At 36.6% G+C, this 25627-nt stretch overlaps 1 protein-coding gene across 1 annotated transcript in view; it reads right to left on the reverse strand.

Moving 5' to 3' along the window:
• Window positions 1–25627, reverse strand: part of TRPM3 (transient receptor potential cation channel subfamily M member 3) — a 131983-nt gene that overhangs the window by 85891 nt on the left and 20465 nt on the right. Inside the window, exons 6-7 of the mRNA XM_058168060.1 lie at window positions 15731–15902; window positions 5928–6102 (exon numbers count right to left, since the gene is read on the reverse strand). Coding sequence (XP_058024043.1) covers window positions 5928–6102; window positions 15731–15902 — 347 coding nt within the window. The remainder of the gene's footprint in view (window positions 1–5927; window positions 6103–15730; window positions 15903–25627) is intronic.

Genomic DNA, 25627 nt, shown 5'->3' on the forward strand with positions numbered 1-25627 from the left:
CACTTGATGGTCCCTTGTGCAAGCTATCTTGAGTTGACTTTCAGTGTTTCTTTCACAGTCCCACCGAATTCTTAAGAAGGAGCCTTAGTTGACTTTGTATAGTGCCAGGCATTCACAGATCCATGTGTGTGTCACAGATTTTGCTGTAGTCAATCTAGGCCGTTCTCAGATTGATCTCTCTAGGACTTGATTGTTGGGCAACTGCTCTATCTAGGAGCAAATAATGTTTTGAGACTCTGGTGTTGTTCCCAATGCCTTTCTTAGCTGTGCTGGTCCATACGGTTCTGAGTTTGGCAGCTATGATAGGGCTTTCCATGTTATGGGTGGGCAAGTTATCATCTGGTAGATGGATGGTGCTGTTCCCTTGTGGATGGTGCTGTTCCCTCTTTCATAATCAACACTGTCCTTTGTGGCCAGTCAAGATGGGAGCCTGTTGCTAGCAACTGGTTCATCTGTGCTACTACGTGTTCAAGCACTGCTGTAAGTTTTTTAGCTATTTGGAATGAATCATGTCTGGGCCAGGTGCTGTCCAGCTTTTCATGTTCTGGACCCACTGTTGGATGCTTGCTACTGTGGTGGTGATTGGTTTCTGTTGCTCTTGTCTGCTTTCAGGTGCTCCAGTGGTGGTACTATGTGTCATCTTTTTCTCCAATATGTTTTTCTAGGACTGTTCATAGTCTGCTGTTGCTGACTCTGCCATTACTGTGTTGCTGCACTGCAGCTGGTAATACACCTTGCATGGTTCTTCAATGGTAGTAAGGTTTGTCTATATTGGCATCTTCTAGCATACCATCTGATGGCACTTCTCCATTGCGCACTGGTAATTGGTCTCAAGGGTTGATTTTTATCCATGATCTTATGCCTCATATCAGCTGCTGTGTAATGAAGGGCATGGCAGTGACATTCAATCTTTAGGTATTGGCTGCACATCCAGTTGTTCTTTCAGGTCTTCTTGAGTCTGGGATGTAGTTGTGTGTCTCAAGTTGTGAGAGCAGCTTTCTCTTCACTATGGTGAAATGTTGTTAAAGCACTGGGTAAATAGTTCTTATGTATGTGTTCTGTCCCACCACCTCAGTCCGGGAGGCACGTGAAATGACTCAATTAGCCGGCAATTTAGTACACAGCAGCTATCAGATCTGGCAGCAAACCAGCGAGCATCTGCCAAGGTTTTCTTTTATCTTTCTTGATGCCGGCATGTCAACCAGGAAGTCAGGAACAAACAGCACTCCAAGCCAAATGCTCAGTCAAATAGTTCAGCTCAAGTTTTCTCCAGTCAGTTGATTTGTTCATCACGAAGTAGCATAGCAGCCCCTCCTGCTTTTATACCCTGTGGGGTGTGCCTCCGTGACTCAGCACTTTCTAGGCCTGCCCCACCCCTGCTTCTGTTGTTCCCGCCTCTCTTGTCTATGAAACCTGGGATCTAACCAGGTCTGATTGTCCACAGCTGGGTCTGGGAACATTGCCTGGGCGGGGGGAGATACAGAAGACAGAGGCCTCGTTAATTCCTCCACCTGGCCTGTCTCTGGCTCCTGGAGCTGAACCAGAGAGGCCAGCCCTGCGGAGGGGAGCCCTGATGGCCCTTCCCCCTCACTCTCTGAGTCACTCTCTGGCAGGGGGCCAGGCCTGTGGGGGGGGGGGCTGGAGCCACAACAGTATGTCTTTTATCCATTCATTGTTCCCTCAAACATTTCATGTATTCCTCTTGTTGTATAGGGTTAAGGTTAATTCCAGGTTCTCTTGACTCGTCCTGTATGATTTCTTTCAGTAGCCCACTTATTGCCAGTTTATCCTGGTTGTCCAAAATCTGGCATACATCTTATTAATCTAGGTGACATCTGAGCTAACATGGCTCTTTTAGTTTGTGTCACTCTCATATTCGAAATAGGCAGGTGAAGTGTTAGGGGGTCTTTGCCCAGGATTCTTATTGGTAAAGTAGGTACCAACAGAATTGAAGCCCAGTTTCCCACATGATATGGCGGTGTTCCAACCACTAAACTAACCACATGCTATGGTATGCTATGCTATGCTATGCTATGCTATGCTATGCTATGCTATGCTCTCTCCCCTCCACTTCTCCCTCTCCCTCTCCCTCCCTCCCCCACCTCTCCGAATGTGTGTCACAAGTGGACAAGCTTCTTCATATAACCAAATTTAAACTCTTCACACATTTTCTGTTGATTAAAGGAATTAAAAGATATAACATTTAACTGTGAACAGTTATTTGAACAACTAGAAGAAATATTATTCTACTTTACAGAAACCTTGATCTAATTTGATTTCTATTTTTGTCACCAAAATTTCTACCTCTCCATCTGCTTTCCCACTTACAGGGAAAAGCAAAGGGATCCATATGTTTGTCCACTGCAGATGGGAAAGCAGCTGCGTTACAAGTAGATTTTGATAATAAAAATAGCATGGGCAGAAAGGATTAGGAACTTCATCCGTCAGGCTGGTACTCAATTAAAATTAAAATCCTTCTATTTGCATTCTACTTTTAAAAAAAGAAATTGGGAGATTATCACACCTATCTAACCATTCTACAGTAACTTTTATTTTAAAATGCAAATTAAATATTTGATGCATATTTTTTCACTTGCCTGGAAAATGTCATACTGATTTATGCATGCCACATAGTTTTAAAGAGTTATTTTCACGTTACTTTCAGTTGTTTTTACAGGAGCATTTTGGTTCCACATAGCCTTAGTAAAGACTCTTTAATGAAAAAAGTGAATAATGGCAAACAGGTCCCTGAAAGAAAACTGTGAACCAGATTTTCCCATATTTCTTTGCAATACACAGCTGTAGGGGAGTATTGGAGTCATTTTGGGACACAGAATCAATTTTTCCAGCAAACTATCCAGATCCATTAGCCTTGGACAGTGGTGTCCTTCAGAATGCAGCTATTTCTTAGTAAACAACTGCTAAGGACCTAAGGAGACAACGTTTAAAATGACTACTGTAAAGTGATAAACGTTAAAGTTATTTTTAATGCAATTATATACATTCTTGTCAAATACGTGGAAAAGATATTCCACCATTTACATTTACATCTACATCTACAGCATATCTGATCCAGCATTGGGAATTTACAAACATATTAAGATATATCTTTGGGTCATGATGCTTTGGTTCAATTTTCAATGTTTCTGAATTAGGAATTCACACAAACATGTTTGGGTGTGAGGTTTGTTTATTATGCTTTCTCTAGCTCTTGGCATTCCTTAAACTGGGTTCTTTCAGATTTTGGACCTCCATTTCTATTTTGAGTTAACATGTTTCCAATGACACTTTCTTGAAACATTAGTAATCGCATAAAGCTTCCACAGAACTTAAGTTATCTCAGGAACTGAGAAATATGAATCAATTCATTAATTCTTTTGTATTTTAAGAAAGATATTTGAACATGTACCGTATATACTCGAGTATAAGCCGAGTTTTTCAGCACGTTTTTTGTGCTGAAAAACGTCCCCTCGGCTTATACTCGAGTATATACAGCTTATACTCGAGTTTTTTTCTTCTTCTTTTTTTCACATTATACCGGATGGCGCAAACTTGGCGGGCTTTTGCATTAGTGCGGGGAAGCCCTGCCGGTGCAGTGAGAGGGCGGGGCGGGGGAGCCGCCAGCCTTCTCGGCTGAGGGAGGGAGGCTTTCCCCGACCGGTAGCTGCCTCATTTCCCACCCTCGGCTTATACTCGAGTCCCCAGTTTACCCCAGTTTTTTGGGGTAAAATTGGGGACCTCGGCTTATACTCGGATCGGCTTATATTCGAGTATATACGGTATATTTTTGTTCAGGGAATCACTGGTGGATGTTTTGCAGACTGACAACATTTTAATAAGGATATTCGTCTGCTACCCAAGAACAGTGATTTGTGGCATTATATTTTAATCAATATGCATATTTAGGATTGCAGATCACATCTACTTGTTTCAAGTAAGAATATTTAGGACTGAAGATGACATATATAACAGTATAAAGCATATCAAGCAAATAGATTTGTCAGTTGTCCCAGGATATTGAAGCAGAAAAATAGGCTGTAAATATTTCATAAAGACAGAAAAGTAAATAAAAAAAAAATAAACGTGCATCAGTCAAACGCTAATGAAGCTTGACTCGTTGCAACATGACATTGGACCCATTGAAAAGTAATTTATTAGGAGTATATGAAATGGGATGGGAACAAGTGTGCATTACTTGTTTCTTCCAAAGTCACTTCCATTTGCCACTAAATATGTCAGAAGGATCTCAAAGCAATTTTGTATGCAGGTATATGTGTGTCTTTGAGTCCATCTCGACTGCTAGCAACTACATGGACAAACTCGGGGTAGTTTTTTTGACAAAATATTTGGAAGTGGCTGGCCCCAGCTTTCTTTTTATAACTGAGAAGAAAAAATGACAAGACTAAAGTCACCAAATGCTTGGCTTCTGCATCTAAGACAGGAGTAGAATTTAGATCTTCCTGTCAATATCTAGGTATTCTTTTTAAAAAGACTATGCTGGGAAAATTCTTAAATTATCAAATGAATCCCTTGTGATACCAAAATGCATTTTAACAGGAAAGAAAGGAATATTTAAAAACATTCCTTGGGTTTTTTTTGAGATATACTTGGGCCTGAACTATGAAAATTTAGTGGATATTAGAAGCAGATATAAATTAAAATGGAGAATGGCAAATATATCAACTTTAGCTACTGGAATATTAAATAAATAATATTTTGATCCAGCAGAATATATATTCAATGAGACCTTTCCCAAACTCTTAAGGGATGCAGTTTGTAGGATTGATACCTGCAAAAATTCATTCTTTCATTTGGCAGACTGATTTTAAGTCAGACAGACCTGAGAACAAAACATTCTCCCACAATACCTGCTTTCTTTGCTATGGGGGATCCTGTAGAAACAGATGGCAGAGATGGCATCTTTCTGTCTGACTTAGAAATCTCTTTTGAATTGATGTCCTATGTCTGACAAGATAAGTCTTTCCACACCATATTGCACTGCGGTCTTTCAGCTATGATTCCTGCTAAACTGCAATGACCAGATTCATTTGGAAATCTGGTCTGTGTCCAATTATAAATTATTTAGTAGGCTGTCACCAGATAACTTCAAGTTTTGTTTTGTTTTTTGAGAAAAACAGTAGATGCTGCCAGATCTAAGCTGCTGTTCAAATACATTTTACTGATAAGATTAGTCAGTACACTGGATTATGATTTTAATTAATCTCCTGTACATCCTTTTCCCTCCTGTACATTTTGCAACTTTGTTCTTCCTCCAAGTTTCATGTTCTCCAGGACTAGAAAGTCAGGGAGGATACAGAGCAATGAAAGGAAACAAACAACAAACAGATTTGCAGAAAATAAAGAGCCTCAGTATCACAGTGATCTGCAATGTAACAGACAAATATTTCATGTATATCTGCACAATAATTTTGACAATATGGTTTGGATTGTGAAAAACATATGTTTGAACACATGGGACATTAAAATGTACCAAGAGAATAAGGATAAGGGTGAAGATTATGGCTAAAGACGTTTCCCAAGCACTGCTTTGTTTAGCTTCATTTTTGAAGACTGCAATAATCTCTTCAAAGATTTTGCCACATCTGCTCCATTTTTATTAATACACCAAGTCTGAGTGTTTGTATCGTTCAGCAAATAGACATTTAAGATATTAAAAGAGTATACTTGATACTGCTTATTCTAAGCAGAAGAACCGAAAGGCGTGGGAGTGTGAATATAGTGCATGTGGGTTAAACCTATGGTCTTTGGAATAGTGTTAAACAGAACCTAGTATGGACTTGTCACACACAGGCAGTACATAAGAAAAATGATTATGCTTCTGCTATGTCTGAAATATTTAAATATGACAATGACTGAGTTTGCAAAGAAAGATTTATATGAATACAGCGTTCTGCTAATAGACTTACCCTCCTTCTTCTGAGTATTTGTGACCAAATGCAAGGATGTCAGATGCTCGGCCACTCCCATCACATACTACAACTGGAACTGGGGGTGTATCACGCAGATATTCCAGGACGATGGAGATGACATTGGGTCCACCTTCTACAATGAGGGCCACTACTGGTACTCCTTGACCAATCCCTGTTATGAAATAAACAAAAGCAAAACAAACAAACAAAAAAGCAGGCAAATCAAATAAAAATACACAAATAGAAACTGAAATTACCGGCAATACTATTTCACTTAAACAACATTAACAAACTATGTGTAATTCGTATCTTTGTCTTAAAGTGCATAGCATCCAAGTCGAGATATAAAATAATAAACTGGCAAGATTTTGCTTTTTAAATGAAGTTTGCCATGAAATGAGGAGGGAGAAAGAAAAACTTAGCCCCCCTCGCATTTTAATTTCTGGCCACAGCTTTCTAAATTACAAGTAAGTCATATCTGAAAGAGACATAGGGCATCTGTACAATATCATCGTAAAACATGAAAGTTCTGTTGCATTTCAGAAAGTACATATGGGTCTTAGAGGAATGTAATCCATGAATGCCAAAATGTCCTATTTATTTTGGATAGAATCAATAATAAAGTTTAATAAATAATAAAGTTGCATGTTTTACACATTTTCTTTAGAAGGGAATTTAATGCAGGAATTCTATGGCAGGTCTTAATTAAGGTTACTTTCTCACAATTAAAACCTATAATAATGATCCCAGTTAGCTGATGCAATAATGCAATACGTTAGAATTTATCTAGATTATTATTGTGGAAGCATTCCCATAAATGGACATAATATTGCTTTTGAAATGTAGACACTACGAAATGAGGCGGAAGAGAGAGAAACACCATAACATATAAACTTCAATCTAACACCACTGAGGAGCACCTAAATCAGGAGTGTCAAACTCAAGGCCTGAGGGCTGGATCCAGCCAGTGGGTTCTTAGATCTGGCCTGTGGGCCCACCCTGGAAACAGCAAAGGACTGGCCCACGGTGCCTCTGCCAGCGAAAATGGAGCTTGGGAGGGCTGCACGTGGCCCTCCTGAGCTCTGTTTTCACTGGCAGAAGCTTACAGGAGGCCGTTGCACCGAAAATGGAGCTTGGGAGCCCGTTTTCTCTGGCAGAACACTCAGCTCACTGCAGGCGCCCCAGTTCAGAGTGACATCAACCTGGCCATGCCCACCCTGGTCATGCCCCCTCCACCCCGCCAAGGTCAAACACAACCCTGATGCGGCCCTCAATGAAATCGAGTTTGACACCCCTGAGCTAAATTGATTATTCTAGTTCACAGAAATAGCCATGAATGTTACATTTCAGAAGGACTCAGGTCCTGCTTGTGACATCTATCATATTTTGTCCATCTCAAGTGGTAAGGCCTTTCAAGAATCAGCACGGTGAATAGTGTAATACTTTAAATATATTTAATGGTATAAATCAGATTTTCCATCATTTAAATGTTCTAGTGAGCCATGATCTTTTACTTTTTTTTAAGCTCAAAAAAGCCTCCACATTTCATATATCAAAATTCTTTTACATACAATTTTCTCTGAATTTCTAATCTGCTTTTCCTTGTTGCCTTTTATGTAACTTTAGTAGTGAATTATCTTGGGTATTTTGGACAGGAAGTATAGGCAATATTTCTGACAATCTCAAAGTATGATTCTATTCCCACACAGCTAACAACTTAGATTTATCTATCTGTATCCAGTGCTAGCTCAAGCGTAGCTGGCACCCCAAATGACAATGACTAATGGCGCTACCTCCAGCTAATGTGAAAATTTGCATTTTTAGAATGACTTGGAAGGATGGGTTGTGTTTGTACTTTGGTGTCCTGGGCTAGTGCCTAATTGGCCTGAACCTAAAGCTTGCCCTGCATGTATTTATTTATTTGCACCTAAATGAAAATGAAAGAAAAGCAGCTTGCTTGCCCCTGACGTGTCCTGGTTGACTATCTCTCACAGACCTTTCATTAATTTTGAATTTGGGCTTGTTCTCCTTAATCAGAGATGAAAAAAAATGAGAAGTGAAAGCAGAATCCTATCAGACAGAAATATATATCACTGGCCATTTCACAATATATCTCATATATAAGGCATTTGTAAGGCCTTGATTAAAACTTCAGCTATCTAGAGATAATTTCCATTTAGGATTTTCTCTGTAGGATTTAAAATTGTAATTCATAAATACACAATAAGTAAAACTTATACATATATACATGAAATATTTTATTTCCATGGTTAAAGATTTTGCTTTCTACAAACTTCTCCAGTTAGGTTAAGCATACATTCCAGAATCATTGGAAGTCAAGCAGCAAACAAGTTTAACTAATAGTAAGAACAACTTTTCTTTAATTTCCAGAAATCAGTTCAAACTTTGTGCTGTGAAAATTTTATATGAAGCCAGAAAGACCAAGATTAGCTGACCATTATTTTTGTGGCTATTGAAAAATATAAAGGAAGAAATTGTCACTATGAAGCAAAAGTTATATAATAACATTTAATGTTCCTTTTTTTATTTATTAATGTCCAGTGGGAAAAAAAGGACACTTTTTAGTGAATAATTTTCTCTAACAAAATATTCTGTATGTTACAATTTTCTAGTGCCATAAAAATGCTCTTCTGATGTTTGGTTCCATTTATTGGTCTGCCTGTTTATCTCTGAAGAGATTGCTTTCAGGTGCATTGTATTAGGGAAACACAAAAATGAATTCAGAGAAGCTACAGTTCAAGAATGCTGTGTGGAATGGGCTGAAAAGGCTCAAAGCATTTTTTTTTGATGCTAGATTTTTAATGACTGGTTGTTTGCTTATTGGACCTTGAACTGCACTCAAAAGATTTGGGGCTACTTTCAATCTGGCAATATTGACTCTTAAATACAAAATATGAGTGGTTCTTCACTTTTTACTGTTCTCAGTGGCATATACTTGTAAGCCTGTTTGTGACATCCCAGAACAGTGTCAAAATATATCTCTGTCGTTACTCAATAGGAAGATAAAGGTCTACACAAAAGGAAGATGAAGTTTTCCCAACAAATGCTTACTTTTGAAAGGTAAAAGTAATCGTATATGCACTGAATAGAATTTCTCTGAGAGTGAGCTCTCTAAAACATACATGAGTGTGCAGAGAAAGCTGTCCTCTTATGAAGTCCATTGCAACTTCTTTCCCTTCCTGCCCTATTGCAGACCATCTACCCATTAAGGTAACAAGTGGGATCAATGCTCTTGTCTGCCTTCCACTTGACTAGAAGTATACTATGGCATGGTGACTGAGCAGGATTAGAAACCTAAGCATGCTTACTTGGCAGGAAGAGATGTGGAACTCAGTAGGACTTAGTAGAGTGACTGAGTCCGTAGATTTGTGCTTATCCAAACATAAAAACCTGTTAAGCCTTCTGTAGGCTCTTTCATTTCCTGTCTAGTCTCATCAAAATCATGTCATCTCTATTTCTTTTTCTTTCTGTCCTTTGTTGTCTGTTTCTCCTTCTTTATTATTTTTTGCATAGGAGTGGAAGAAGATGGGACTCTGCCTTTGTCTATAATAAGTGAAAGATAAAATTGTTTCTGTGCAGATGGGACAAAAATTGCCTTATTTTATAGGCAATTTTAATCAGTAGATACTTCAATTTGCTGGGGAGGTTTTCCTGGTCTTTCCTTTTTTTTTTGAGAATTGTTTCTGGCCGATATGTATATACATAGATACTATGTGCAGATACTTGAACAAATATGTTATGTTTATTGATGGGAAAATCTAGAGGTTTTAATCTTGAATTGACAGGAAGTTAGATATTCCATAGGATTTTCATGTGGACTTATACTTTTTTTTCTTTTTATAATACTTTTTTCCTCTTTATAATCTTCTTTTTTGACCATTTTAAATTTAGAATTGTCTTTCTTTTGAGCAAATGTTGTAGCAGCAAACTGACACTTCATCATGAATATGGAAAACACTGATGGTTCCAAAATTTACTTGTTTAACTTCTAAAAATACACTTAGAATATGTACTGGCTCCAAACTAAAACTGCAGAACAGTCTGATAGGCAAGCAAATGACAAGAAGAAAGGAAAATAGGAAGAAAGGAGGAAAAGAAGAAAGGCAAAAAGAAAGAAAGAAAGTTGATGCATTATGTTTTATGAGGGATTACGATTTCAAGTCATTGTCACACATACAATAAAATACTTAAAATATGTTAGGTTGGATCCAGAGTTTCTATTATCTCTTTCAGTTCTATTCATCATGTGTCAGGCAAACAAAAATGTGATGGGATACCTCTGGACATTTTCCTTATTTTTGAATCATAGAAGGTTTTGTGGGAAACATGAACTTGGGGGGGAGGAGCAAATGGAAATGCATTCCTGCATTCAGTAAAAGAAAAGGAGACTTGTATGGATCCATCCCACCATGTGAATGGCATTACTTTCAGCCGATTCCAAAAGAAAAATTCACAATGTAACTTGGATGTTTACAAATGACTCTGTTTAACCTGCCTGTCTGTTACTACTTTTGCTCTTTGGATTCAGATTCAGCACAGTCATCCACATTCTATTCTAACTATGTCAAATCCCAAGGAAGCACCAAGGGCTTAGAAATGCATTAAATATTGAACAGAGTATGAAAAAATAAAGAATTGGGACATAAGCAAATGAGCATTCCAATGCATTTGATGATAGTGCAATGATCAAAGAAGATGCTGGTGATGACAATTGAACGTCCCTTTGCCTTCCCAGCCCCCTTCATATATCCTCAGGCATAGGATGACAAAGGGAAGTCCACAGGTCACATGAATAGGTACTGCAGACACTTTACAGTGTTAGAATTTGCCACTTGTTTTAATTTTCCTTATATTCTTCTCCAGTTCATTTTCTATTCTTGTTGAGGATGAATAAATTTAGTTTTATAAATTTACTTATAATGGACTGCAATATGCTACACATATGTTAACATAAACATTTAAGATTTGTACAAGTCAATTAATCTGAGGATTACCTAGTTTGGGTAAATAATGTAAAATATTTTGTTCTTATATATATAAAAAACAAAGGTACCTCATGGAAATATCTTTTTACAGTATTTTTATATGATTCAGTAAAATGAATACTTTTTTTTGGGCTGTCTCTGTGACTCAGTGCAGATTCCAAAAACCAAGCAAACCTTCAGGCTTTTTGAAATATGAACCTATTTAGAAGAATGCAAAAAGTTTTCCCACTGGAAATATGCATTTATAAATATTCCTAATTAAAGCCAGGATTTGGATTCAATTTTTTTAAAAATGGCCCTTTCTGTGTACAGTAGGAGGTGCTTATATAGCCCCTGTCTTCAATTTCATAAAGCAACTTTTTTTTTTTTTGCAGGATGATATGGCTGCCCTTCATGGTCATTGTGTGACCCCAATGAAGATGCACCTGGCTTAAGGTGCTGCAGAGAAGTTCTGTGCTAGCTCCCCTAAACCCTTTGAAGACATTTTTGCTTTTGAATCTGAAGGGCTACCTCACTCCGTTGCTTATTGCAAGATCATAAAAAGGCAGTTTATTATTTTAAGATATGAAGTACAATAGTGTTGGGCATACAAATAATAACCGCAAGGGAAATGGAAAAAAATATACCATCTTGGTTTGTTTAAAAGATTTGTACTGGAGCCACTTGAACAGTGTATAATTCTTTAACTTTATAAAGGGTATAGATGTTACTGTACATTATTTCTCAAGGTAACCTCTGTTATTGCTACTTAAAAAAAAAGATCAGCAGTATGTAAGATGCTAAAGTTTTTTTCAGTTCTCTTCTGTTCCTTATTGTTTTACCAGGTTTTGCCCTCATCCTTGCAAGCATAATTTCAGCAGCTTTAAGCACTATCAATTTAAGATGAAAACTGGCATTTTCAAAACTTTTAACATTGTGCCCAGTACCAAATTCTGTGTAGTAGAGTGGATTTGGAAATATGAAAACCACCTAGCTTTTATTAAATCAACATATTTCAATAGTTCTAAGATAATTTGTCAATCATGAAATGGTACCATGCATATTTATGATAATTACCAGGACCTTTAAACATATTTTATGAGGAAAACAATTGCAACCTTTTCTATGAAAACATTCATTTTGTAGGTTTTTGAGGAAATAGGATTCTTAGGAAGATTGTTGGATTGCTTGTTCTTAATACCTTCTAAACTAGATAGGCCCCCACTGGTGATATTAAGAACAGATTTTTCTTGGGCAGAATGTCCAACTAACCCTTTCAAAATGCAATAGTACAAAACCAAATTAAAATAATTACAGTAAATTAAAACCAAATTAAAATAATTATAAACATTACATTACTGAAATACAAATGGTGCGATTTAATTAATTAATTTATTTTGCTAGAGCATTTTAATTGTTACAAATGCCTTCTCACGGTTACCCTGTTCTCTTTTTTCCCTTTATAATACAAACATATGAAGGCCACACATTTAAAAGTATCATTACTTCTCTATTTTCCCAGTAGGCTTACTCTGTTCTAGCAGCTGTCCAAGGAGAAACATATTAGCTATTTTCTCCTGAGAACAAAGAACAGTGGTCATAAAATGGTTTATCTAGTGGTTGGCTTCTTATTTATGATTATTACTGTTGGATACAGAATACTAGAATTAATACACACAATTTGAATATTCCTGTGAGTTCAAGATTCACATACACATCCTCTCAATTTTTTGTTTCGTGTAATTTTGAATATTTTGGCAGAAAATAAATGAAAATAGAAATAATATATAACAATTGAGTCTATTATAAATAATTACATAATGAATGGCTCCTTTATAAGAGCAATTGTGCAATGAAAACAGTTGCTAGAGGGTGGAATATCTCAGCTATTACACACATAGTGGATCAATAACAATACTACATCAATATTGGTACTGAGTTATATAACCTTGCTATTAGAGAATTTTCTGTAGAGAATTTTCTTAGAAATTATTGAATACATGCTGACACTGAATTGCCAAATTGGTTCTACATGAACAGAGCAGCTTATTTAAAAAACATCTCCCTGATCACTATAAAGAAATATTTTTTTCAGGCAGAAAGAGAGGCTTTTACATAATGAGGATTTAAATAATTTGTTACATTTCTTTATAAAGGAAAATGTAGCGTGACAACAGACTAATGTAAAATTTGTACATATTTTATGTGGCCTATTTTCTGCAATTATACTTGCAGGTTTGAGAGAATCAATTATCTTTCTTCTCTAAATATGTAAATATTTATTAAATAATATATTATTAACATGTAAATGATATTAAATTTAATAAATAATGAAGCTAATAAATAATATTAATTATTAATTATATTATCATTTATGTGTTAAATTTTGGGAGACCATGGTAGTTTGCAAAGTGCAGAAATATATATGAGTATACAATAACATTTAAATAGCCCCAATTATATTTACTGAGAAATCTACACTATAGTAGGACATACTATAATTTTTGATAGCTATTACAACTGTACAGTATAGTAGAAATTAATCAAAACCAAGAAAACAAGGAACTCATACTTTTATCTGCTTTGGAGGTCCTGCACTGATTCTAACAAGTATGTTTTGCAGTTAAATATTGGACAGTCAAATGCTGAGCATAAAGAAAAATAATAGAGAGGAAAAAAATACACAAATGCTCCTATATGAAAATTAAATTAGGTAATAAGTTGGGAAAGGTTAGTAAAAAGATATTAAAAACAATGACAATACTCAGCTTTTACCTTTAAAAATGTAATGGAAAATAGGTTGCATATAGTTCTCACTGCAGATGAATTAATAATATGTGCATTAGGCTATGAAATTGAGGATATCAAGGTGAAATGGAAAATACATTTGATACAAAGAATAAGAACAAGAATGCAAAGTCAGTGAACCCTTTTCACAGCCAAAAGACCAGAATGAAGCATCAACAGTCTCATGCTTCAGCAGCAGAAGTAAATGGTTTCATTTCCAACAATCCTAAACAGAGCACGTGACAAAATGCAGCTGCATATTAACTTCAACCCTTCTGTATTTGCAATGTGACATCATGGCATCAATGCGGAAGGATGGAGCTTGTTAAATGACATCCTGAAGCAAGCTGTCATTCTAGCTAGAAAAGGAACCTGTAATTGCTTAAGCTCTTTTGTGTATACAGACCTTGTTGTTATTTTTTTCATTTAATGGATGGGAACAAAACATTTTAGATTGATCAATAGGTTTGTTTTTGATTTAGCTGAAATCTGGGCTAAATGAAAGTAGCTATGTCTTAACCAAGTATAAATAATATCATTTTATTAATTTTTCCAAGATATTTTAAATAATTATGCAGTAACAACATAGATGACAGCTTGTGCTCTTTCTTATAAAGAGGGTTATCATAGGTGGGAACTATCTATTGCTAAAGTTTAACTCACCATCCTTCTGGCTGTCTAGGAACACCAGAAGTTTCCCTGGGGCAGCATTTCTAGAGGGTCATAGGTTTCCCATCCTTTTCTAAACAAAATCAAGAATGTTTTTGCTGCAGAGTCATTAGACTTCAACATATTAACATTTTGGAAATAACCTCTAGTGTAGCAAAAGTAGCTGAAGTTAGAAAACAGATAAACCAAGAAAGACTGAAAAATCATCTTGTTTATCAGATTTATTTTTCTCTGTCTTCCCTGATTATCACTATGATATAATTCTAGAATTGACATCCTTTTAGCATTCTTTCTATTCCTTTCTGGTATTTACTTAGGCCATAACTTCTTTCCCTGGTTCTTGGATTATGATTTGAACTTCATTTCTGAATTTGCTTTCTTATTGTGTGCATATGTGACATTTGTGAAGTCATCCTAATGAAATTCTTTACCAAGGCCAGAAATGGAATATGTACATGTATATGTATATGTATATAAAAAGGTAAAGGTTCCCCTCGCACATATGTGCTAGTCGTTCCCAACTCTAGGGGACGGTGCTTATCCCCATTTCAAAGCCGAAGAATCAGTGCTGTCTGAAGACGTCTCCGTGGTCATGTGGCCGGCATGACTAAATGCCAAAGGCGTACGGAATGCTGTTACCTTCCCACCAAAGTTGGTCCCTATTTTTCTACTTGCATTTTTTACGTGCTTTCGAATGGCTAGGTTGGCAGAAGCTGGGACAAGTAACAGGATCTCACCCTGTTACGTGGCACTGGGGATTCGAACCGCTGAACTGCCGACCTTTCGATCGACAAGCTCAGCATTTTAGCCACGGAGCCACTGTGTCCCTTTGTATATATGCATATGTATGTATGCGTGTGTGTGTGCGTGTGTATACACACACACACACACGTACACATACACACAGACAGAAGCAATTCATTATAGATGCATAATACTGTCAATTCACACTACATCTGTTATGTGGTAAATGAGAAACTAACTTCCCATGGGATTGGAAGTAAACTGGAGTGTTTGGCTATAATTTATAATCTACTTACAGTTAATATAGTTTACTTTCCCTCATTCCCTTCCATTCTCCCTTTTCATGGTTTCTGATCTAGAATTGCAGCAAATGGTATAAGCATTCTAGTATTTGTATTTTATTGCTTAATAATATTCAACTCTATTATACCATGTTCAATTCTGGTTAATGATGATAATAAAGATACGGATGGTTCAATATATGTGTACATAAAACTGATCCATCAGTACTAGACGAGATATACTAAACATTGTTTCAAACAACAGTCTTTGGTACTATTGCTGTTCAGTTTTGATACCATGACTGTAAGAAGAAGTAGAAAGTGAACTGCTCACTTGTATTTATCTTCTGAAGGGAGATGTGCTTTTCCAACTGTCTGCGAAGTTTAACCTCTGCACCATATTTTCCTGTGGTTCCATTATCAGCCAGAATAAAATGAGAATGCATACTGTTGAGTACTGTCAGCTTACTCATTGGATTGGACATTGTTTGATACGGTCGGACTACCTGCATATGTGAAAAAAAGAGAATATAATCATAGATTGTTGTAGTAGCGTGGAAATCCTGAGAAAGTCTAGTATTGAGATAACAAACCAAGACCAAGCTGCTGAAATCAATTTTCAAGCATTTCTAAAATTCAAGTACTGTTGGAGATTTTTCAAACTCAGAAAATCAATAAAAAATTATTGTCTAGATATAATAGTAGAAAAACGAATAACTCTTTCAAAATCTTATTTAAAACCAACCAACCACTGTGAAATTTGATTCCATATAAGTATTCACAAGTTGGATTTATTCATGTTATAATGATGGAAACTGAGAAATAGAATTCCAGTATTATTATCTGTTCTTTAGTTTAAGAGAGACTATAAAAAAGGCAGGTTGGCAGGGGGAATATGGCCCATGTGATGACATTGTGTAGGTAAACATACCAGTCATCATTATGTCATTATATAAGAATACCATTTTGTGCAATGACCTCATGATATATATTGTGGCTTGCAGATGCTGTTTGAAGTACTTATTTATTCAATTTCTATAGCCACCCAACTCCACCAAGAGGCTTACAATTCTACAATTATAAAACAATTAAAACATGAAAACAAAACATCCACACAAATAAATAAATAGACATAATTAGCTCTAATCAGATGTTTTGGACTAGCTGTCATCAGTTGCAACAGTCATGGCCAATGACTGTGGATATTGTAATCTAGTAATGCCCTATAGATGAAGGTCATCAAGTTACTTATTCCTTTTCAAAAAGTTAGGGACTAAAGTAATTAACTTGCTGTTTATTTTTGAGTTAACTACTTCTTTTATATAAATATGGTAGATAAATGTATAACAAGTCAAATTGGTTGCAAATAAATGTAGAAGTTTATAAATTCTGGGCCTGATTTGCAGGAGGAGGAAGCTATCATTGTTTCAATATATTAATCAGTATTTAACTAAGGAAGACAATCTCTCTCTCTCTCTCTCTCTCGGTGTATTCGGGTCTTTTCTGGTGTAAGGTTGAGAGTATGTTGGAGACGTTTCGACGAGGTCTCACTTGTCATCTTCAGGCTGGTGCTTACGGCTTCGTGCTTGTGCAAGCCAAGTGTGGTCGGAGCTGCCGTCTCTCTATAAATACTGGTGGGGAGGTGGGGAGTGTTGCTGTAAGTGGTTGGTTGGCTGTGTGGTTGCATCTTGATTGGTAGGTGGAATGGGTGTTTGCAGATTAGTCGGCTGTTTCGTAGCATCCTGTGTGGGTGTGGTCCTAGTTGTGTTCCCATTACTCTTCTGTGTTGTAACGACCTGTGTGGAAACATCCTGAGTTCTGGGAATGTGACCTCCTGTAGTGGTAATGGGCTTCCAGGAAATGTCCTGAGTTCTGGGAATGTGACCTCCTGAGTCTTGTGCTGTAACATCCTGGGTGGTAGGTTGTGTTGTAACATTCTGAGCTTTGGTGTTGTGGCCTCTGGAGTTCTGTGATGTGATGTCCTGAGCAGATGGCTGCGATGCAGCATCCCGCGTTTTGGTTTGGCTCCGAATTTGAGGTAAGTACCAGCCTGAAGATGACGAGTAACACCTTGTTGAAACATTGCCAAGATACTCTCATCCTTATACGGGAGGTTGTGTATATAAGTGTGTGTGTGTGTGTGTGTGTGTGTGTGTGTGTGTTTGTTTTTGTCTTTTTAATGCACATTTTTAATGTGTTTGTTTAATTTTGTTTTTTTTTTTTAAAAAATTCTCTTTTTTGGGGGGAGTTTGTATTTTAACTTTCTGAATAAAAAAAAAATATTGCTAAAAAGATTAAAAACTAAAATAATCAAGTTTATTTCTTAAATAGTGTATATACTTATATGACATATTGCCTCCTATATCAATGATGTTCAGTTGTTAAGAGAACATGAATGTAAAATGCTACTTCTCTCACATCCTGTTGTAAACTGTCCAAGTTCTGAAAAAACTTGAAAATATAGTTTTATCATCTGGTCTGGGGATCCATTAATGTAGGTTATGGAATCTGATAGGGAAAATGACTGCTCTGTTCTGCAAATTAGATTTTATGGTTTTAACAGTTTTATGTTTTTTTTATTATTTGAGGTAGTGTTCTTTCTAAACTTTGTTCACTGCCCAGAGTTACATATGTGAGATGGGCGGCTATCTAAATTTTCTAAACAAACAAACAAATAAATAAATGCAGAATATTGAACTAAATAGATGTGTGATCTGATTGCATTATCTTGTAACTTATCTTTGTGCACATAAGTCTTCCAAAATTATTCATTTGATCCATGATGTCATAGTTTCCCTACTCTCACAGGACCTCCACTACATGTGGAGTACACTACAGTATAATGGAGAATATACTGTCCATAAAGCAGGATCAGATTACAAATAACATACCATAAATCCAACCCTACCTACAGTAAACTTAGATTACGTCCTGATCTATCCTTTCTACAACGGATACGTTCTCGTGAACTTTGCACAGAACTTAAAAGAAGACAAGACAATGGTGAATCCAACCTATACATCGACTACCGTGCTGATTGCATAAAAAATAAAACCTACAATCAAAAAATCACCTCCAAACCCCCCATCACCCATAACAATCAACCAGCCATCCCAGTATTCAATCAAGTACCCATCACCCTACCACCCATTCAACCACCCATCTTACCAGCCATTCAACCAACAGCCATCCAACCAACAATCCAAACAGCCATCCAAACAGCCATCCAAACAGCCATCCAAGCAGCCATCCAATCAGCCATCCAATCAACCATCCATCCAAACAACCTAACTACCATCCAACCATCTATACAACCATCCGTTGTACACAACCCCCAACCTACTAACATCCAAAACTAGGTATGCACACCCCTTACCTCTTCAACACCAATCACTTCAGATCTCAAATGCAAATTGATAAATGCAAGAAACATAGTCAACAAATTACCTGAATTTATCCTCTTATTAAACAGTGGCACATTTGATATCATTTTTGGTTGTGAAACATGGCTGAACTCATCCCTTCCTGACTCCATTATCTCAAACAAAGAATATCAAGTCTATCGATCAGATCGTGAAAACCGAAGAGGTGGCGGAGTGGCTATCTTTTACAAAAAGTCACTGAATCTAAAAAATATCCAAGTAGCACATAAACTCTCTCTTCCTGAAACTATAGTATGCGACCTATCCCTTGACACTACTCTTCGATTCTTACTATGCTACAGAGCCCCTGACTATGACATTACCCATGCAAATATGCTAACCTCAATGCTAACATGGGCTACCTCTTGCCCATATCCTCTCATCTTCCTGGATGACCTAAATCTACCTCTCATTAACTGGACAACTAATGAATGTTCAACTGACCCAATCCATACTACACTATACAACACTGTTACAAACCTAGGTCTTGAACAACTTGTAACTAACAATACAAGACTCAACAACTGCCTTGACCTCATCTTCTGCAACAGTTCAAACTCAATTTACGGACTACAAATTAAAGAACCTTTTTCCAACAGTGACCACTGCATGATAGATTTTCGTCTCAATATACGTCCATACTTAAGTCGTCATAACAACAGTACTCCCAACTACAACTTCAAAAAAGCCAATTACGACCTTATAAACAACGATCTTTCATTTCTGGACTGGCAAAATCTGTTTGCAACCTGCATAACCGCTGAAGACCACTATAGAGTATTTCTACTTGAAATCAATAGAGTCATTAAACTATATGTACCACAAATGACTACCATGACCAAAAAAAACAAACTACCCATATCAATAAAAAAACTTCAATCAAAAAAAAAATCCCTCTGGAAAAGAAACAAAAAAGGCTATGTTACAAATTTCAAAAACCGCTACAGAAACATATGCAACCAAATAAAAACTGAATGCACAAATTACCACACCAAGCAAGAAGAGAACCTTCTGCGCACAAATTCCAATCGTGCCTTTTATAATTTTGTCAACAATAAACTTAAAGACTCAAGATCCATCCCACCACTAAAAGATTCTAACAACAAAGAATGCAATGACGAAACAGTCAAAGCAAACCTCTTCAACATTTTCTTTGGCTCAGTTTTTGTTAACTCCAATAACACATATCCGACATTCCACAAACGAACCAGCAATGACTATGATGATTTAACTCATATAGATTTCACAGAAGACAATGTTGGAAAAGCTCTTCACAACTTAAAACCATCGCTTTCTATTGGACCTGATGGACTATGTGCATACTTCTTAAAAAAACTTTCCATTAATATAGCAGAACCCCTAACTATTATCTTTGATAAAGCTTTCACTGCCAGTTCTCTTCCCAAACTTTGGTCACTAGCCACAGTCATCCCTATCTTCAAAAAAGGAGACCCCAGCTTAGTCGAAAACTACAGACCGATCTCCCTTTGCTGCGTCACCTGCAAAGTCATGGAATCTATCATCAACCAATCCATTACCTCACACTTAGAAACTAACAACCTACTCTCCAACAAACAATTTGGTTTCAGGAAAAAATTATCATGTAACTTACAACTTCTCCACTGCAAAAACATATGGACTTCAAATCTCGATCAAGGCAAATCAATAGATGCAATCTACATAGACTTCTGCAAAGCTTTTGACTCAGTAGTACACGATAAACTTCTCCTAAAACTAACATCCTATGGCATCTCAGGACCCCTCCACAAATGGATATCTGCTTTTCTGTCTAACAGACAACAAGTGGTCAAAATTGGCAATGCTTTATCGAATCCTGTTCCTGTCAAGAGTGGCGTTCCTCAAGGCAGCGTCCTTGGACCAACACTCTTTATAATATACATTAATGATCTCTGTGACCACATCTCAAGTAATTGTGTTCTCTTTGCTGATGATGTTAAACTATTTAACACCACAGACAACACTTCTATCATTCAAAACGACCTTGACCATCTAACCGCTTGGTCTAAAAATTGGCAGCTCCAAATTTCAACCAGCAAATGCTCAGTCTTACATATAGGAAAAAAGAACCCAAAAACTAAATACATACTAGATGGACATTACCTTACAGACGACCCCCATCCCGTTAAAGACCTTGGAGTTTTCATGTCAAATGATCTAAGTGCCAAAGCCCACTGCAACTACATAGCAAAAAAAGCTCTAAGAGTTGTAAACCTAATTTTGCGTAGCTTCTTTTCCAAAAACACCACACTACTAACCAGAGCATATAAAACATTTGCTAGACCAATTCTAGAATACAGCTCGCCTGTTTGGAACCCTCACCACATCTCTGACATCAATACAATTGAACGTGTCCAGAAATATTTTACAAGAAGAGTTCTCCATTCCTCTGAAAACAATAAAATACCCTGTCCCACCAGACTTGAAATCCTAGGCTTAGAAAACTTGGAACTCCGTCGCCTTCGACAAGACTTAAGCTTAACTCACAGAATCATCTATTGTAATGTCCTTCCTGTTAAAGACTACTTCAGCTTTAATTGCAATAATACTAGAGCAACTAATAGATTTAAACTTAATGTCAACCGCTTTAATCTAGATTGCAGAAAATATGACTTCTGTAACAGAATCATCAGTGCTTGGAATACTTTACCTGACTCTGTGGTCTCTTCCCATAATCCTAAAAGTTTTATCCAAAAACTTTCTACTATTGATCTCACCCCATTCCTAAGAGGACCATAAGGGGCGTGCATAAGCGCACAAACGTGCCTACCGTTCCTGTCCTATTGATTTTTTCTTTTCTCCTTCCTATATATATGCTTATACCTCCTTATATTTACCCATATATATGTTTATTTACTATATAATCTTTTTGTATGATACCTACATATATTGTGACAAAATAAATAAATAAAATAAAACATACCTACAGTCCTATCAATCTGTGGTTATGCATCATTGTAACCAAACAATCACAAAACAGCAATGTACACCTAGCTAAAACCTAGAAAAATCATAGTCACTGTACACCATTGTTTTGGATTGAATTCTTATTTTCTTTTTGTTGCTTAGTCCTATATAAAAGCCAGTGGCTAAATAAGCATTAAGCATCTTTAAAGCTTTTTTGTAGTAAATCATATTTATGATGATGATATAATAATAATAATTTCAGTTATTAATTCACTACTACCACCACTTATTCTGTTACCAATAACAATATAGTTTTTGCTGACGCAAAAAAGGAACAAGGGTAAAGACAGAATATTACATTCTGTGGTTTGATAAGTACATTACTAGGCAATTCAAATCCTGTCTGGTACATATAAGACTTTAGTAAAGATTTCATTTTCTTCAGAGCCCTCAGATACTCATATAATCCACTGCTATTTCCAAGTTCAAAGAATAGATAAAAGATGTTTTATACTGTATGGGATGAATTAATCTAAAATTATAGTATCACAGATGTACAGATTGGGATAGACCTTGGAGGTCATCTAATTCAACTCCCTCAGCACTGTAGGAATCCATTTGTTTAACATTATCCTGCAAACTACCATGCAGCTTATTAAAGGAGCAAAAGAGAATTTGCAGGCAATTGAAGCAGTTGGTTTCATTGCTGAATAGTAATTACAATTAAGATTGGTTTTTCTGTCACATCCAACCAAAATCAATTTCTTTGTAAAACCGTTACATCTTGAAGAGCTTCAGAAACAGCTCCAGGAAATTTTATCCCATCTTTCATATCAGTGGTCACTAACTGGTGGTCTGTGGATCACTGGTGGTCTGCAAGAAAATTTTGGTGGTCCTCAGAAAAATTATTCACAATTTTTATAGAATAGAATAGAATAGAATAGAATTTTATTGGCCAAGTGTGATTGGACACACAAGGAATTTGTCTTGGTGCATATGCTCTCAGTGTACATAAAAGAAAAGATACGTTCATCAAGGTACAACATTTACAACACAATTGATGATAATATATCAATATAAATCATAAGGATTGCCAGCAACAAGTTATATTGCACTAAATCAGGGGTCCTCAAACTATGGCCCCTGGGCCAGATCATGCAATGAATTTTTGTGTTCTGTCCTCCTTCGCCTCTGTCCGAGTGATGGCTTAATTAGCCAGCACTATCAGCTCTGGCAGCAGAATAGCGAACGTCTGCCAAGTTCTCTGATATCTCCCTCGATGCTGGTGAGTCACTTCAGCTGACTCAGTTGAATCAGTTAATCAGTTGATTTGTCGGCTATGAAGAGACACAGCAGTGCTCACTGCCTTTATATCCTGTGGGGTGTGGCTCCATGACTCAGCACTTCCTAGGCCTGTCCCACCCCTGCTTCTGTTGTTCCCTCCTCTCCTGCCTACGAAACCTAGGATCCAACCAAACCTGATTGCTGGGTCTGAAGACATGGCTGGGGGGGGGGGGAATGCCCTTGCATAAATCGTCTCAACAATAGTACTCCAAACTACAATTTTAAAAAAGCCAACTATGACCTTATAAACAATGATTTCTCATTTCTTGACTGGCATAATCTAGTCTCAACCTGTATTACTACAGAAGACCACTATAAAGTATTCCTAATTGAAATTAATAAAATCATCAAACTATATGTACCACAAATCATCACCAAAATCAATAGGAAAAGCAAATTTCCCATATCAATAAAAAAGCTGCAATCCAAAAAAAAATCCCTCTGGAAAAAACCCAAAAAAGGTTATGTAACAAACTTCAAAAACCGCTACAAAAATATTTGCAACCAAATAAAAACAGAATGTAACACTTACCACACTAAACAAGAAGAAAACCTTCTACACACCAATTCCAGTCGTGCTTTTTATAATTTTGTAAACAATAAACTAAAAGAAACAAGAACCATTCCACCACTAAAAGAATCTAACAGTAAAGAATGTACCGACGAAACAATTAAAGCAAACCTCTTTAACACATTCTTCGGCTCAGTCTTTGTAAACAGTGATGGCTCATATCCAACATTCCTCAATCATATCAAAAATGTTAACAACGACACAACACACATAGACTCCACAGAAGAAAACAACAACCTAACACACGTGGACTTTACAGAAGATAATGTTAAAAAAGCCCTTCGCAACCTGAAACCATCATTATCTATTGGTCCAGATGGACTATGTGCATACTTTTTAAAAAAACTTTCAATTAATATAGCTGAACCCCTAAGCATTATCTTTAATAAAGCCTTCAAAACTAGTTCCCTTCCAAAACTCTGGTCTCTAGCCACAGTCATCCCTATCTTCAAAAAAGGAGATCCATGTCTTGTTGAAAATTACAGACCTATCTCTCTATGTTGTGTCTCATGCAAAGTAATGGAATCCATCATAAACCAATCCATTACACTCCATCTCGAAACAAACAACCTTCTCTCTAATAAACAATTTGGTTTCAGAAAAAAAATGTCTTGTAATCTACAACTTCTCCACTGCAAAAACATATGGACTACAAACCTTGATCAAGGAAAAGCAATATATGCAATCTGCATAGACTTCTGCAAAGCTTTTGATTCGGTAGTACATGATAAACTACTCCTCAAACTAAAATCCTACAGCATTTCGGGACCTCTTCACAATTGGATAAATGCCTTCCTGTCAAACAGACAACAAGTGGTCAAAATTGGCAATGCTATATCAAATCCTGTTCCTGTCAAAAGTGGCGTTCCCCAAGGTAGTGTTCTTGGTCCAACACTCTTCATACTATACATAAATGATCTCTGCGACCTCATCTCAAGTTATTGTGTTCTCTTTGCTGACGATGTCAAACTATTTAATACCACCAATAATACTTCTACCCTTCAAGAAGACCTCGACTTAATTTCTGATTGGTCTAAAACTTGGCAACACCAAATCTCAACCAGCAAATGCTCAGTCTTACATATTGGAAAAAAGAACCCTAATATCAAGTACAAACTTGATGGACATTACCTAACTGATGACCCCCACCCTGTCAAAGATCTTGGAGTTTTCATATCTAATGATCTTAGTGCCAAAGCTCACTGCAACTACATAGCGAAAAAAGCCCTAAGAGTTGTAAACCTAATTTTACGCAGCTTCTTTTCTAAAAACTCTACACTACTAACTAGAGCATACAAAATATTTGCCAGACATATTCTTGAATACAGCTCATCCGTCTGGAACCCATACCACATCTCTGACATAAATACAATAGAAAGAGTCCAGAAATAATTTACTAGAAGAGTTCTTCACTCCTCCGAAAACAACAAAATACCTTATACCAACAGACTTGAAATCCTGGGATTAGAAAACTTACAATTCCGTCGACTTCGACATGACCTGTGTTTAACACACAAAATCATCTATTGCAATATCCTTCTTATAAAAGACTACTTCAGCTTCAATCGCAATATTACAAGAGCAAAAAATAGATTCAAGCTAAATGTCAACCGCTTCAAACTTGATTGCAGAAAATATGACTTCTGTAACAGAGTTGTTAATGCTTGGAACTCATTACCTGACTCCATAGTCTCTACTCAAAATCCCAAAATCTTCAACCAAAAACTGTCTACTATTGACCTCACCCCATTTCTAAGAGGGCTATAAGGGGCGTGCATAAGAGCACAAAAGTGCCTACCGTTCCTGTCCTATTGTTCCCTTCATCATATCAAATTGATATAGTTGATGCACATTTTTATACATATATGTATATTTTCTTCAAAATATGTTGTTTTATCTATGACATTTGTTTGTGTATTCTGTTGTGACAAAAGAAATAAAAAAAAAAAGAAAGAGTCAGAGGATGGAG

This window comes from Ahaetulla prasina, chromosome 2 (genome assembly GCF_028640845.1).
Source record: "Ahaetulla prasina isolate Xishuangbanna chromosome 2, ASM2864084v1, whole genome shotgun sequence".
Classification (NCBI taxonomy): Eukaryota; Metazoa; Chordata; class Lepidosauria; order Squamata; family Colubridae; genus Ahaetulla; species Ahaetulla prasina.